The sequence below is a fragment of the Rattus norvegicus genome, chromosome 4 (assembly GCF_021556685.1).
Source record: "Rattus norvegicus strain SHRSP/BbbUtx chromosome 4, alternate assembly SHRSP_T2T, whole genome shotgun sequence".
Classification (NCBI taxonomy): Eukaryota; Metazoa; Chordata; class Mammalia; order Rodentia; family Muridae; genus Rattus; species Rattus norvegicus.
In genome coordinates, this window is record NC_141537.1 from 158,885,914 (window position 1) to 158,902,730 (window position 16,817).

At 38.4% G+C, this 16,817-nt stretch overlaps 1 protein-coding gene across 1 annotated transcript in view; it reads right to left on the minus strand.

Annotated features, from left to right (window-relative positions):
• Positions 1-2,566: 2,566 nt before the first annotated feature.
• Positions 2,567-16,817, minus strand: part of Vom2r51 (vomeronasal 2 receptor, 51) — a 52,109-nt gene continuing 37,858 nt past the window's right edge. The window contains 1 exon segment of the mRNA NM_001099510.1: positions 2,567-3,459. Coding sequence (NP_001092980.1) covers positions 2,567-3,459 — 893 coding nt within the window.

Sequence of the window (16,817 nt, forward strand, 5' to 3'; positions counted from 1 at the left end):
AACATAGTGGAGCACGTGTCTTTTTTATATGTTGGGGCATCTTTTGGATATATGCCCAAGAGAGGTATAGCTGGATCCTCAGGCAGTTCAATGTCCAATTTTCTGAGGAACCTCCAGACTGATTTCCAGAATGGTTGTACCAGTATGCAATCCCACCAACAATGGAGGAGTGTTCCTTTTTCTCCACATCCTCGCCAGTATTTACTGTCACCTGAGTTTTTGATCTTAGCCATTCTCAGTGGTGTGAGGTGAAATCTTAGGGTTGTTTTGATTTTTATTTCCCTTACGACTAAAGATGCTGAACATTTCTTTAGGTGTTTCTCAGCTATTCAGCATTCCTCAGCTGTGAATTCTTTGTTTAGCTCTGAACCCCATTTTAATAGGGTTATTTGTCTCCCTGCAGTCTATCTTCTTGAGTTCTTTGTATATTTTGGATATAAGGCCTCTATCTGTTGTAGGATTGGTAAAGATCGTTTCCCAATCTGTTGCTTGCCGTTTTGTCCTAACAACAATGTCCTTTGCCTTACAGAAGCTTTACAGTTTTATGAGAGCCCATTTGTCAATTCTTTATCTTAGAGCATAAGCCATTGGTGTTTTGTTCAGGAAATTTTCTCCAGTGCCCATGGTTCAAGATGCTTCCCCACCTTTTCTTCTATTAGTTTGAGTGTATCTGGTTTGATGTGGAGGTCCTTGATCCCCTTGGACTTAAGCTTCGTACAGGGTGATAAACATGGATCGATCTGCATTCTTCTACATGCTGACCTCCAGTTGAACCAGCACCATTTGCTGAAAATGCTATCTTTTTTCCATTGGATGGTTTTGGCTCCTTTGTCAAAAATCAAGTGACCATAGGTGTGTGGGTTCATTTCTGGGTCTTCAATTCTATTCCACTGGTCTATCTGTCTGTCTCTGTACCAATCACATGCAGTTTTTATCACTATTGCTCTGTAATACTGCTTGAGTTCAGGGATAGTGATTCCCCTGGAAGTCCTTTCATTGTTGAGGATACTTTTAGCTATCCTGGGTTTTTTGTTATTCCAGATGAATTTGCAAATTGTTCTGTCTAACTCTCTGAAGAATTGGATTGGAATTTTGATGAGGATTGCATTGAATCTGTAGATTGCTTTTTGTAAAATGGCCATTTTTTACTATATTAATCCTGCCAATCCATTAGCGTGGGAGATCTTTCCATCTTCTTCAATTTCTTTCTCCAGAGGCTTGAAGTTCTTATTGTACAGATCTTTCACTTGCTTGGTTAAAGTCACACTGAGGTACTTTATATTATTTGGAACTATTATGAAGGGTGTCGTTTCCCTAATTTCTTTCTCGGCTTGATTCTCTTTTGTGTAGAGGAAGGCTACTGATTTATTTGAGTTAATTTTATACCCAGCCACTTTGCTGAAGGTGTTTATCAGGTTTAGTAGTTCTCTGGTGGGACTTTTGGGATCACTTAAGCATTCTATCTTATCATCTGCAAATAGTGATATTTTGACTTCTTCTTTTCCAATCCGTATCCCTTTGATCTCCTTTTGTTGTCTGATTTATTGAGAATGTTTTTGATCAGGACTGCCATACTTCAGCAGCGACTGTTCCCAATGTTGCAAGCATAACTTGAGTTTGCCTTGATGTGTTCTGGCAACCATGTTTAAAGCAAATTCTTGGCTAGAAAAATGCAAATACCTGAAAAGCTACATGTCCTAGGACACCCAATACCATGGTTCTCCAATTCCTTTTGAATCTCTGGCCTTTGACCTCGTCTCTTCACCTAAATATGCTTTCAAACACAGTCACTCCTGGAGAATAGAATTCAGCAGATATAAATGATATCAGCTTTCACTAGGTGATTCTGTGGAAGACAATATGAACCTCCCTACTCTAGAAGAGAACAGCATTTCCCATGAAGACTGTTTGCTCTCACTCATGTGACTCTAATGTATCCACTAATGTGTTAGATATCCTCAGGGTAGACATGTTTGTGTCTCCCCTGGAACTCTACTTAAACTCTCATCCATGTTGTTCAACCTGAGCAGAGAGAAGAGCACAAAACACTCCTGAGACTCTGAAACTTACATGCTATATTGTTTTGCTTGTGAGGCTTTCAAAGGAGAGAAGCAGAGTCAATGAGTTTTCTGCAGCAGAACTCATGGTTACTTTAATATTAATTTGTATATATTTTTATTGATTATAAAGAGTCTGCCAGTATAAGAATAACAGAGAGGAAGCACATATTTAATCATCTGTTACTTTTGTTTCCACACAAATGGTGTAGGTTTACACTCATTCTCATCCTTAAGCTTTTCTAGTCTTGTTACATTATATTATAAATAACGAGAAAACTGTGATTTAAAGAAACTCTCAGAAAGTCACCTCTAGTTGACAACTATCTAACCTGTGATGACTTTGTTAACTGTAAATGGTTGTCTCCAACGATAGCAGAGAAACTTAATTACATAGCAGTTGTTATTGTTTAGTGGAATGCATCGAATACGCACTACTCTAGAATCATTATTTCTACATGGTTCATTTCATAAAAATCACAAAATATTCCTTTGTCTTAAGGAGGAAGTCATATAGAGAACTTCTTTCTTGGAAGGCCACCTGATTTCAGTAGGATCACAAAGCATTTGGGAAGAAATATACAGCCCAGTAAGCCAGCACTGGAAGCCAGAATTGCGAGAATTTCCACAGCAACCATGGTTTTGCCTTTGGAGCTCAGGTAAGCAGGTACAAAAGAAATCCACACACTGCAGAAAACCAGCATGCTGAATGTGATTGTTTTTGCCTCATTGAAGGTGTCTGGTAGCCTTCTAGCAAGAAAAGCAATAAGCAAGCTGAGACTGGCCAGAAAGCCCAAGTACCCCAGAACACAATAGAAGGCAAGGGTGGAGCCCTCATTACACCAGAGGATGATTTGCCCAAACTCTGACTGCATGTCGACATCAGGGAAAGGGGGATACGTTCCCAGCCAGACAGCGCAGATGCACACTTGAATGATGGAACCACAGCAGACTATAGCATTTGAGACTCGGGTCACCATCCATGTTTGTAAAGTGCTTCCAGGTTTGATGGCCTTGAAGGCCACAACCACAATGAAGGTCTTTGCCAAGATAGCAGAAATGGCAATGGAAAATACAACCCCAAAAATTGTTTGTCTCAAGACACAAGTGACTGTTCTAGGTTGGCCAATGAATATTAATGAGCAAAAGAAGCAGAGCATTAGAGAAACCAGGAGGAGATAACTGAGATTTCTGTTATTTGCTCTGACAATGGGTGTGTCCCGATAGCAGATAAATAATCCTAAAATCATGGCTGAAAAGACAGATAAACTAATTGCCACGGAAACCAAAACTGCTCCTAGAGTATCTTCATGGGACAAAAATGCTGTAATTTTGGGGTGACACCAATTCCTCTGCTTATTGGGATATTGATCTTCAGGACACTTGATGCATTGATCCATATCTGAAAATGAGGCAGGTGATTTATTTCATTCTATATGTCATTGTCCAGATGTACACATGGGACATATATTTTCAGCACAGCCATTGCTAAATTCTGAAGGAGATATCCCTGGTTACATTCACTGAAGCAGAGACATATTGAAAACAATAGATGAAGTAGCTAACTTTTCTTTCATTATAGAAAAATATACATACTTTGGGATCCATAAAATATTCAGAAAATGAGTAGACTTGAATAATATGAGTGAATCAGAAATCTAGAAAGATATTGAAGGGAAATCAGACAATATGAAAAGTATATTTGATTAGATATGAAAGGAAGAGAAAAATGCACCTTCAAGGTTTTAGGATTTCGTTGTTGTTGTTGTTGTTGTTGTTTGTTTGTTTGTTTGTTTGTTCTTGTTCCTGTTGTTGTTCTTCTTATTTATTTTCTTCATTAAAAATCTTCTTATTACTTGAGAACTTCATATATGCATATCATGTGTTTTGACCACATCTACCACCAATTTCTTCCCCCTGCAACTCCTCTCTCCCTCTCAAAAGTTTTCCTCCAAACTTTTCTTCCTCTTTTTTTAACCCACTGTTGTCAATAGCTCTTTGTTAGGGCTGGGACATTATGAGCGCATCCCTGATTCATCCTGAGACTTGGTCTGTCTTGATCTGGTGTCTCTGTGAGTTTATGTGCTCAAGGTCCCTGTCGTGTCTCACGACTCCTGCTTCCTGATTGCAGATGTCCGTCTCTAGCTTTACAAGCTCTCCATTTAGTAGTTCACAATCTTCTCTGGAGCTCTTATCCCTGGGACCTCTTGCTTGTTATTGTAAAAAGCATAGAAAGTAAAACTTCCCAGCATTTAATGACATCTGTGTTTAAGAATTATGTCATATTCTTTTATTTCTTTCCTTTTGATTTCACCAAATAATATATCATTGTTTTAGAAGATATGTGGAAGTCAATATATTCTAGAGGGGAATAGAATTTTCTTATGATAATAAATGCTTGTTTTTGTAAGTTTCTTAAAATCCTTATTTGTATTCTGACTAGAAGTTAATTAAAGAAAAATAATTTTGCACTTAATTTTCAATGTATGTTTATTACATGTATTTATATTATTTGAGTTTTCTGTAATTTTAGAGAAAAATTCAATAAATCTCGTCCCATAGTATCTTTTTAAAAGAAGGTGTAGGTCTTTGAATATTTAAGAGAAATACAGTGGAATGGGAAGCTTTATTTGCTAAACTTAGACTTCATTCACTCTGAAGGACACTTACATCAGACCCATCTTTAACTAGGACAATAATTACTATAAGTCACAGCACTGCACACCTGTAACTCTAATACTCAGAAGACAGAAACCAAAAGATTGCTAGCCAGCCTAGTCTACATACCACATTTCAGGCCAGACAGAATTTCAAAGTGAGGCCTTGTCTCAAAAGAAGAGAAGAGAAAGAAAGGAACAAATGAATGGATAAATGAAAACAATTACATATTTAACTATTAGTTTACAGGTCAGACAAAAATTCTAAAAATACCAGTAAAGTATTTATCACTCTATACCATTAATTTATCTTCCTAAGAGTGGTTCAAACAAGTTCATCGCAGTGGTATATACAGGTCGTTTTTCTGGGGTAGTGATTAGTTCATAGTTATTATCCAAAGTCAATGTGCTTGGCTATCAGTTCTGCTCACTTTCCCTTTTGATTTTGAAGAATATATCCTTTGACATAAGCAGCTAGATACTGGTAATTTGAAGAAAAGTGTTACGCAGGAAATATAACTAGTTGTACTACTATTGTAAGAGTCCACGATTTGTGAAGAATGGCACCGCAGACCCAAATAGCATGCAATAGCAGAGACCCTACCTGTAGGGGTCTACCAAGTTTCAGGGAGAAAGAGAGACATGATGACTCTGCAGGGTCAATTTAAAGCCTGTTAAGGTAGAAATTGGTGATTTTTACCTTTCTTTTCCTTCATTGGTTGGCTCCATCTCCAGAGAGTTATGGATGCCTTTGTAATCAGTTAAGACTCTGGGGGAATCTGGGGACTTTTGATGATTAACTATAATTGGTTCAAGCCAGGTGGTGGTTTATCTTCTACAACTCCTGATTGACTGCCTCTGAGGTGAGGTCTGAGCTTCCCTTGAGTTGAAGGACCTTTCCAGTTCTGGGAACAGAAACTTGTTCCTAGTCTCCCAGCCTGTCATGGAGTCAGCCTGGCTCTGGTTAATTCTGCCTTCCTACTCCCTACTCTGAATTGTAATTCAATCAAATCATTTGTTGATCAGGATTTTTCTCCAAGATCTTAGTCATTAGCCGAGTGCCAACTGTGACCTAGAAATCATATGTTATGGTTGAAAATAAGGGCCTTTTTGTCTTAGCTTCACAGCCTGTAAAGTGGGATAATGGATGATATATATATATATATATTAATAAATGATTTTAGGACATTGTTTCTTGGAGGCCAAGGAGGCTGAAATGCTAGTCAAAGGCTGGGCAATGGAGCATTTATTAGAAGCATCTGGTTCAGCGATCCAAATGAAAGATAGGCAAACATCATATGGCTTGGGCTGGTTAATGTCAGTTTTTAATAAGTTAGCATTCAGCAGTTTGCAATCTTCAGGTTGCTTGTTCTTCAATGTCAGTGAAAGAATAAAGATTTTTTAAACTATCCCCCACTATCCCCGCTGTGAGGGCCAGTGCACCTCACAAAAGAATAACATCACATGTTATGGGGAAGTAGTCCAGCCATAGACCACCTAACCTCGATAAGGCCTAGATCAGCATAAACCATCTGGCCTTGATAAGGCCTGGCTGATCATAAGCCATCCGGCCTCATTAAGGCCTGACTCGACATAAGACATCTGGCCTCGATAAGGCCTGACTTACCAGTCCTAAGAAAAAAGGGTTGGGGTCAGCTCGCCCCAGAGGCAGGGTGGCCTGGAGTTGTACTGAGTCCAAGCTAGATCATGTGTGCCAATGTAAACAAACTAGTGAAATTGCTTTGCTTTGTGTAACTATTGCCAACTACCTATGTAATTTTCCCTATAAATACCTTCCCCTAATTGGGCTCTGGGTCGACTCCTCTGTCTCCTGTGTGAGATACGTGTCGTCCCCAGAGCTCTGGTTTCTCAAATACACCTCTTGTTCATTACATCAAGACCGGTTTCTCGTGAGTTCTTGGGGGTTGCGTCATCTCGAGATTTGAGTAGGGGTCTTCCCACCCCGCTGGTCTTCCATCAATGAGATGAAAACCTGCTGAGATAAATATAAACTAGAGACAGAAATTAAGTTTATTCTTAGAAATTGGGGAAGGTTAGAAAACTACCCAGCCAATGGAAAATTTTTATTCTCAAAAACAGGGAGGAACACTCGTCTGAAGTACATCTGGTTTATGGTAAGTAGATCCAAATTTCATTACTTCTTGATTTTCTGAAACTTGTGTGATTTTTAGTTACAAGAGAATATTCCTTACTATTTATCATTGCATTGAAATCTGTAGTTTAGATAAAAAGATTAACAGATATCTTTAAGACAACAGGAATAGACATGTCTTTGATATCTTGCAAAACTATAATTTTTATAATGACTGGCACATCTTTTTTCATTTTAGTCGAGAACACTAAATACACAGATTGAACACTGATTTTTTTTAACATGATGAGAAACATCATTAAGTCTATATTTCGGTGACAACTAAAGGGAATTTAAAACCTTGAGCTTCTGACTGAATTATAAGCAGCTAATGCTCCATTTGCTTCTCATAATTTCAGTGATCAATGTTAAAATTTTGAACGTTTGAAGTCAGTATATAATAGCATAGATGAGCGAGAAAATCTGAAACTTTTTTTTATTTTGTAGCTATTTTAAATCATTTTCTATTTCTCTAACTGACACTTATATACCTTAAATAATTTTCTGACCCTGAGAATTTACTTAAGCTTTTATATCCTCAGGAATATATATATATATATATATATATATATATATATATATATAATATATATATGTGTGTGTGTGTGTGTGTGTGTGTCTGTGTGTGTGTCTGTATGTGTGTCTGTGTGTGTGTCTGTGTGTGTCTGTGTGTGTGTGTGTGTCTGTGTGTCTGTGTATGTATAATATTCTAATATTCTAATATAATATATGTTAGAACAATTCAAATTTGTATAGACTTTAAATTTTTTTTATTTAAACACTCATCAGAAACATGAATTGTTGTTACTGAGAACAGTTATTGCAAAAAAAGTTTAAATAGGCAGTCCAGACACCGCCCGGACCTGAAGCAAACCGGTCAACAGTTCTCTGCACCCAAATCCCATGGGAGGGAGAGTTAAACCTTCAGAGGGGCAAACACGCCTGGGAAGCCAAAAGAGACTACATTCTGCCCACATTTCTGACTCCAGAGAAAACACCTAAAGCCATCTAGGATGCCAGTGAATGGGGGCTCCAGGAAAAGGCAGCACAGGCCCTCCTGGTTGCCGCCCTCATGGAGAGCTCAAAAGCAGCCCCCTATGAGCAACTTGAGCCATGGGACCACAGTTTTGACCAGCTTTTCTGCTCCAAGCAACCTGCCTGGTGGACTCAGGACACAGGCCCACAGTAACAGCTGAAGACCAGTAGACAGGAAAGACTACATGCCCGAAAGCAGAAAACTCTGTTCTCATAACTGGCTGAAAGAAAACAGGAAAACAGGTCTACAGCACTCCTGACACGCAGGCCTATAGGACGGTCTAGCCACTGTCAGAAATAACAGAACAAGGAAACACCAAAGACAACCTGAGGGCGAGAGGCAAGCGGAGGAACCCAAGCAACAGAAACCAAGACTACATGGCATCATCAGAGACCAATTCCCCCACCAAAGCAAACACTGAATATCCAAACACACCAGAAAAGCAAGATCTAGATTTAAAATCACATTTGATCATGATAAATAAAGGAACAGTAAAAAGCCACTTCTGAAACCTGTTTACATTTTAATTTGGAGCCTGTTAGAAAAACAAACATGTCTGCCCTTTTAAAAAAGAGACCTAGTGGTTTAAACTCATTATCCAATTAACCAATAAACTTGCACAGTAGTGGATTATCTTGATGTAAGAAGCTAGTTGCCTGTTGTCCAGATGTGAAACTATCAGTAGCCATCAACAAATTCAGAGAAATTGAAGAAAAATAGATTGCAATTAACTGAATATATATTACTCTGATGGCCATCCCTTTAGGCTTCTGTGATGTTGATGGCTTCGTTGGGGACACAGGTCTCTAGGTAGGATCAATCTTCAGCTGCCAGGCCTAGCAAATCTGAGTATCCCTCCTGAGGTAAAGAAACTTGGGAGAAATGACCTCAGTTTGTCAATCAATTTTCCAGGTTTATACATGTATACATTATACATACATACATACACACACACACACCTGGAGGTCAATCAATTCTCTTTGTTTACTGTTTAAACTAGGTCCTGCCATCAGAAGAAGCATTGAGGCAGTTAAACCTAGTGGTTAGCATACCACAACCCCATTGTGTCCTTTCCTTCTTGGAGACCTTGGGGTTAGGAGCAGTGTTGTCAGGTATTGGGAGTCTCTGTCGCTTAAAGTAAGTTTAAAGATATTAAATTTCATATTTAGCAGATCACTGGTTGGTTTCAGGACCAGTATGAATCTAGAATATCTGACTTAACAATCTTTGTCTGTTTTAATTATCTGTTTTAAACTGTACTTTGCAAACACAAAACAGGAGACTAAATAAAGTTTTAACTTATAATTAACTACATCACTTTTTGGCCTAACTTTTGATTCCTATTGTATTTTGAGTCTTAAAAGTCAGTTTTGAATTGATGGTTTTTCAATATTGAGATAAAAAATTTTAACCCAAAAGCATACTCCATAAAGAGACTTACATAACAGAACATAATAGTTACCAGTATAGTTTAGTTTGGCCTGAAGCCAGTATCAGGACAGGAAATGGTTAAAAGAGCAGAGTGCTTCATCAATCTTATTTAGTTTTGGTGTCTGTATATAGATATAGGCCACATGAGGAGCAGACACTGAATGGACATTCCTCAGTCTCTGCTCTAAACTTTGCCTCCATATCCTCTCCTATGGATATTTTTGTTCCCCTTTTAAGAAGTAATGAAGCATCTGCATTTTAGGCACCCTTCTTCATCAGCTTCATGAGGTCTGTGAGTGCATATCATGTGTGTATTTCTGTGATGGGGTTACCTCACTCAAGATGATATTTTCTAGTTCAATCCATTTGCCTGTGAATTTCATGAAGTCGTTGTTTTTGATAGCTGAGTAGTACTCCATTGTACAGATATACCACATTTTCTGTATCCATTTGTCTGTTGAAGGGCATCTGGGTTCTTTCCAGCTTCTGGCTATTATAAATAAGGCTGCTATGAACATAGTGGAGCATGTGTCTTTGCTGTATGTTGGAGAGGTATAGCTGGATCCTCAGTTAGTGGAATGTCCAATTTTCCAGAGAACCAAATAACCTTACTAAAAATGGTATACAGAGCTAAACAAAGAATTCTCAGCTGAGGAAAATTAAATGACTGAGAATTACCTAAAGAAATGTTCAACATCCTTAGTCATCAGGGAAATGCAAATCAAAATAACACTGAGATTCCACCTCATACCAGTGAGAATGGCTAAGATCAAAAACTCAGGTGACAGCAAATGCTGGTGATGATGTGGAGAAAGAGGAACACTCCTCCATTGTTGGTGGGATTGCATTCTGGGAATCAGTCTAGTAACTGGGTATAGATCTCTCATGAGAGACACAGCCAGAACATGTCAAATATAGAGGCAAATGCTAGCAGCAACCACTGAGTTGAGAATAGGATCCCCATTAGAGGAATTAGAAAAATGACTGAAAGAGCTGAAGGGGTTTGCAACCCCATAGGAACAATAATGCCAACCAACCAGAGCTTCCAGGGACTAAACCACTACCCAAAGACTATACATGGACTGCCCATGGCTCCAATTGCATATGTACCAGAAGATGACCTTGTTGGGAACCAATGGAAAGAAAAGCCCTTGGTCCTGCCAAGGTTGGACCCCCCCAGTGTAAGGGAATTTCCAGGGGGGGTGTATTGTGGGAGTGGATGGGGAGGGGAACACCCTTATAGAAGAAGGAGAAGTAGAGGGAATAGGGGGCTTATGGACAGGAAACCAGGAAAGGGAATAATATTAGAAATGTAAATAAAATATCCAATAAAAAATAGCAAAAAAAAATCATCAGAGTGCTTGACTGAGAGAACTCTTTTCTAGCTTTGGATTACTAGTGCCTTGTCAGAGTTTAGGCAAATTGAAAAGAGAGGAAGGACTTTAAAACCAGTGATTTTAAACCGTTTAATGTTGTAACCCTGTAAAAATTTTAAAATAAGAATTTCTTAATTTTTGGTTTTAGTATTATTAGTAACATATTTGATACAATGAAACAACAAGTGCTTTCCTTTTGAGTACTAGGCCATCTTGAATCTTGAGAGATGATTTTAGGGTCTGGTATTACTGTTTGAAAACCATTTATTGAATAGTGGTAATTTTTCTCTAACAAACTTGATTATAGCGATAATTCTATAGGGTCCACAAATCAGGGACAGTCAAAACCAAGAAAAGCGTGACCAACCAAGGTGACCAATTAAAAAGGGATTTATACCAGTCCTGAGATTCATTTTTGTTCATTTTTTGTTGTTCTTCTAATTTTCTATCACTTAATTTGTTTTCAAACTGATTCATAGTTTTTCTGACTACTCTCATATGATCAGGCAAAACACAGTATTTTTCTCCTAGAGCTATATGCACATTAGTTACATTCTGAAAATATAATAATTTTAAGCCTCTTCTGTTTTGTAAAGATTGAGAAGAAAGTGTCTTGTACAGTGTTAATAGATTTTCAATTTCTCTCACATCACTACCTATTGTAAGGTTCAGTAATTCTTGTCTTGCAGTATTAGTGCTGAAGCTCCAGTGCCAGCTGCTCCATTTCCTCCTATACCAAACAGGGTGGAAAGACACAGCATTCTTTTTCCCTTTTCCCTTGGTCATATTGATTCTGAATAGCTTCCTGTGTGTAATAAGTTATTCAGGGTACTAGCTGTACCAGGATACAGAAATCAAATGATATATTTAGGACTAAGGTATGAATACAAGGGGTGGGTCCTGGTGTATAGGCCCACCAAGCATCCTCTGGAGGCAATAGGTACCCATATTCTATATTGGCAGGCATTACAATGGAAGTTCAGAGGTATGAATATTCTATAGGTTTCTGATTTTCAATATAAAGGCATTGTCTCTCTTGACTGGAGGGTCAACAATTCATTCTGATTGCTGCCATCTACACTGAGCACTATCTGTTCTCTGCAAATACTTTCCAGGAACAGCCTTTCCATCATAGTATAGGGGTTAGGCATTTAAGCATAACCAACAGTCCACTGTCAAATCTGGATGAGAGGAAATTATTACCTGGAAAGAAGCTTGTAACAATTATAGGGGTGCTGGTCCGTGTGGTGAAGTAGGTTTTGTTGGAGCAGGATGTCAGTGAAATTGTCTCTTGGTTTAGGGTGGGAATGGGAATAGGTGTGGTCAAGGGCTGGGATCTGGTCTTGCTGGGACTTTATTGGGTTCAATGCATACCCCTGGAACCTATCTAACAACCAGTCAGACAGTGAACAGAATTCCTCCAAAAGAGTCCTCTCCTCTTATATATCCTCCCAGTCCACAAGCAAAACATGTATCCCATCCTGTAGCCTGTTTTCCTCTTTCTGTACAGCTTAGTTTCAGGGGATACAAGGTGGTTAAGGATAAGGAAGACATGAGAGTGGTGAAATTTTACTAGCAACATAAAATAAGATTTTAAAGGGACTAGGGGACCCAGTAGATGAAGCCTTGAGCTATCTTTTGTGTGTAGTGCTATATTGTGTGTGTGTGTGTGTGTGTGTGTGTGTGTGTGTGTTCCCAATGTAATAGATTATGGCTATTTTGAGAGGAAGTCATAATGCCTGGAGAAAAGCAAGTATTTTTTCTTAGTGTTGATGTCCATTTTTGAAGCAGTCAATAATCCTGTCTTGATATATAGACCCCTGTATATGAACCATGGCAAAGACATATCTGTTGTCAGTATAACTGTTGCCTATAGTCTCCTGTAACAATTTTAAAGTCTGAATTAAAGTTTTCAACTCAGCCTTTTGGGCTGATGTTTCTGGCTGCAAAATAATAGTTGTTGAAACAGCAGAGTCCAAGTCTACAAAGAGCCCCACCCACCACCACACTCTTAGTTGTATTTTTGATGAAGTTTCTGCATCTGTGAAGTAGATGCCATTTGGTATCAGACCAGGGTATGTCAAAAAAACTCCAGCCTAATGTTCTGGACATGCCCCCAAAACTGGAATCATGTTACATATCTAAGGATGGGTCAGGTAGCCAAGTAGCTGGATTTATGGAAGATGTAGGGTATATATCATGCAAAGAAGATTTAAAAGTAGAGCCTGAAAGTGTTAAAAGTGTACTGCTCTAACATTGGACAGCCATTGGATGGGTGAATTCCTGACGGTTCCCTCAATAGCACTGAGGGGTGTTAATAACACATTTCTATCCTATAGTAACCTTGTCAGCATCCTTGACCATCAGGGCAGTGGCAGCTATGATCTGGAGGCAGGTTGGCCATCCTTGGGCCACTGGTTCCAGCTTTTTATATAATTAAGCCAATGGTCACTTTCATGGACTCAAAGATTCGGTGAGCATTTCTTTTGCTAACCCCTTTTTCCATCCACATACAGGTTGAATTGTATGTACAGGTACAGGAAGCCCAGAGCCATAATTGCAGCATGACTTTAAAAAAAATTTTAAGGTCATGTCTACTTTAGTGGTCCATTTTAGTTCATCTTCCTGTCCTCTTGTAGAGTCATATAGACTTCAAAAATCCTTTTAGATATTCTCTGGGGCTCTCATTTTTTTTCTCTGCATCACCTGGATTACCATTAAGTGGTTTCTCAGAGATACCCCATCAAATTCTGGCACTAGACCCAGAGCCTCTCCTTACATTTATCAGTGTTATAATCCTAGTTAGGTTGAGCTAAGGAGAAGGCTGCATCACTATCATCCCGGACTTTAGTGCGTATTCCATTTGCTCCTAGAATCAATCTCCCGGAAACTCCCATGGTTAAACCCTTTTCCTTATTTTTGTTGTGAAGAGGACCTGGAGCAGTTGCCGACTGTCATGTCAGGTGGGCCACTGAGTTAGCATGACTGAATCTAAAAGACCTATAAATAATGAGTGTCTTTCTGAAAATTTTGGGTTTTGCAACTTTCAATTATAAATATTCCTACAAGGAAATGGCAGACAAATCATGAACTGTCTCCTCTGCACATCTGTAGGTCCTGCAGCCTGTAGGGATTAGGTTATAGTAGAGTCAGCCCTCTGGGCAGTACAGGCCCAAATGTGAAGTGGAGTCCAAGTGGAGTCAGGAGTGTCAGGGGAGTCAGGAGCTGCTACTTCCTCTGCCTTTGCTGGTAGAGCAAGGGCAGCAGTGGTAAGAATAATGATATAAGAAGAAGGACTGAAATCCTCCTGAGGTGCAAAGTGAGGAAGCAAGTCAGTGGGGGTTCAAGGTAGAATCTCCTGAAGAAGAAAGAAGGTTGGGAGCAGTGCAGATGATGACAAAAGGAGATTCAACCAAACAGGGTCCTTTTTGACCATGCACTGCCATGTTGTGATCTGTGGCCCTTGGGCTCATAGACAATGACCTATAAGCAAGGAGCCATCAAGGAGAAGCTAGAATGTAGCTGTTAATCTTCCTGAGATAGTTACACCATGGACAGATTTGCTGCTCTAGGCAAGGCCAAGATTACATTTTAGGAAAGATTCATGCTATTACTATGCTATATATTTAGCATACTAAGTATTAGCCCACACTTTTGAGCAGATCTCTACAGAACAATGAAGATGCACTGTCTTGTAGTGATCCTATATAGACAAATAGATGATTTTGTAATTTCTAATGATGATCCTATAAGAATTCATAAAATTATATTAGCAATTGTTAAGATCACTTGTAATAGAACTGCTATTCTGATTCAAAACCGAAATGAGAACTCTGCAATTCTTGAAGTGTACCAAGTTAATTGATTTTGAGATAGGTATGCATCTAGAACTTAGAGCACATTCCAGGAGATTGTAAAACAATAAATCAAAGACCATAAACAGGGAACTAATAATTTCCTATAGGTGCAGAAAAAGAAGATAAGTTACTGACTGGGTTTATCTATATAAAACTTCACTAATGCCTTAGTTACAAAAATTATAGTTTTTAACTTTCAGTGAACCTGTAGAGCTAGTATTAGATGATGAATGTTTAGCTACATAAATATTCTTAGTGGATACACATATAAAAATTTTCTGTTGTAAGCTTATTACTCAATTTATGATTTAAATTCATGTGTATACTTGTGGTGAACTTTTTACCATGTGATCATGTATTCTGAAAGATGTATAAGTGCTGAGGACAGTGAGAGAAGAAATCCCCTTTTCCTTAAAGAACTGAAGAAGAACATTTCAGAGAAGAACATTTTAGAAGAACTTTCTTAGAGATATTTCATAGAAAACTGTTAGAGAGAACTTAGAAATAAAAAATAAAATCACATTTCAAAAGTTTCTTCCTTGGGTCATCCTGCTTTATAAGTGGGCCATTTATTTCTGCAAAAGATTTTTAGTTTGCCAGAATAAACAACCAGACATGAGCCATCCATAACTCCATAAAATGGTTTAGGACTAAGCTCAGTGGAGTGCTCTCTATCAGTCTCATCTTAGATTTCAAAGAAAAAATTTTACAAGAAGATAAAAAGCACAAACAGAATACACACAGGCAGACACAAGTAATATTTCTGGAAAAATGAAAAGAAAAGTTAAACAGAAGGCTGTTTTAGACTGTCTTCATTTCTACACATGAAAAGCCCATAGAACCACAGCTGATTCAGAAATCAGATAAGAACTAGCAAGTTCCTCAAGATAGGGAGCTTCAGGAGCATCCTCCACAGCCCCTTGTTGTAAAACAGAATAGTCATCTTCTTTGCCACTCTTGGCCTCCAGATTAAACCCAAAACACTAACAAAGAGACAGACAACAGACAACTAGGCACTTACCAATTGGAAAAGAAGAAGGAAAAAAACTGAACTATTTGGGTGAGGGGTCTTCAGCAAATCCCAGACAAGCCCCCAAATGTAAGGGTCTATGATTGACAAAACATGATACTCCAGAATCAAATAGTATGCAACAGTAAAGAGCATTTACTCTGCAGAGAGCCTGAATGTCAGGGTCTACCATAATTCAGGATGGAAGACACAGGTATGAACTTTAAGGGTCACATTAAGCCCTGTTATGGTGGAATTGGGTGATTTTACCTTTGAATGCTTGGCTCCATCTCTAGGAGTATGGGCATATTTGTAAATGGGAATTGGGGGGACTTTTACTGGAAAATATATAGATGATATAGGGATAGAGATAGAGATAGAGATATATAGATATAGATATACACATATACATACATATGGCTCAAGTTAGGTAGTACAGATCCTGACTGGCTGTCTGCTAGGTGGTGGGAAAGTTTCCTGGTTGGCTGCCTCTGATGGGTGTTTTTGGTTTTTGTTGTTGTTGTTGTTGTTGTTGTTGTTGTTGTTGTTGTTGTTGTTGTTGTTGTTTGGGTGGTTGTTTGTTTGCTTGTTTGTTTCTTTTCTGGAATTGATTTGTTCTTGCTTTTCCAGTTCTGAGAAACTGAAACGTGGGCTAGTCTCCCAAACTGCCAGTTTGAAGCCTGTCATGGAGTCAGCCTGGCTCTGGTTAACTCAGTTCTCTCATCACAAGGGAATAGATCAAATACTCTAAAAAGCATATAATGGAGTATATGAAACACATTGGGCCATAGAACCCAGTATGAATGCATTTTCAAAGGTGTATGGTGAGGCCTCATTGAATTTAGTCCATGTAATGAAATATTTTCATGGTGATAATTGCATGATCTGTGGAAGCAGCTGAGTCCAGAGCACATGCCTAGCATATATAAGGCTTTAGGTCCAATTCCCAGCACAAAAAAAATGTGCTAAATGCAGGATGATGATAGAAATATTTTTCCAGGATATTTATTACAACAGTTTTTTACCACTGTATTAAAACCCTGATTCTCGGTAAATAAAAACTTGTATATTTGCAAAGTGCTTTTGTAAAATTCAATATCTGTAGACATAGCATCAAAATTGTTGTTTCAGATTATGAAATGTGGTAAGTGTTGACGTACAAAGGTAATGTTATACTTGGCAGATGTTAGATTTGAAGGAAAGGAGATTCATTGAGATTCATATATACTTAAACATTAAGTC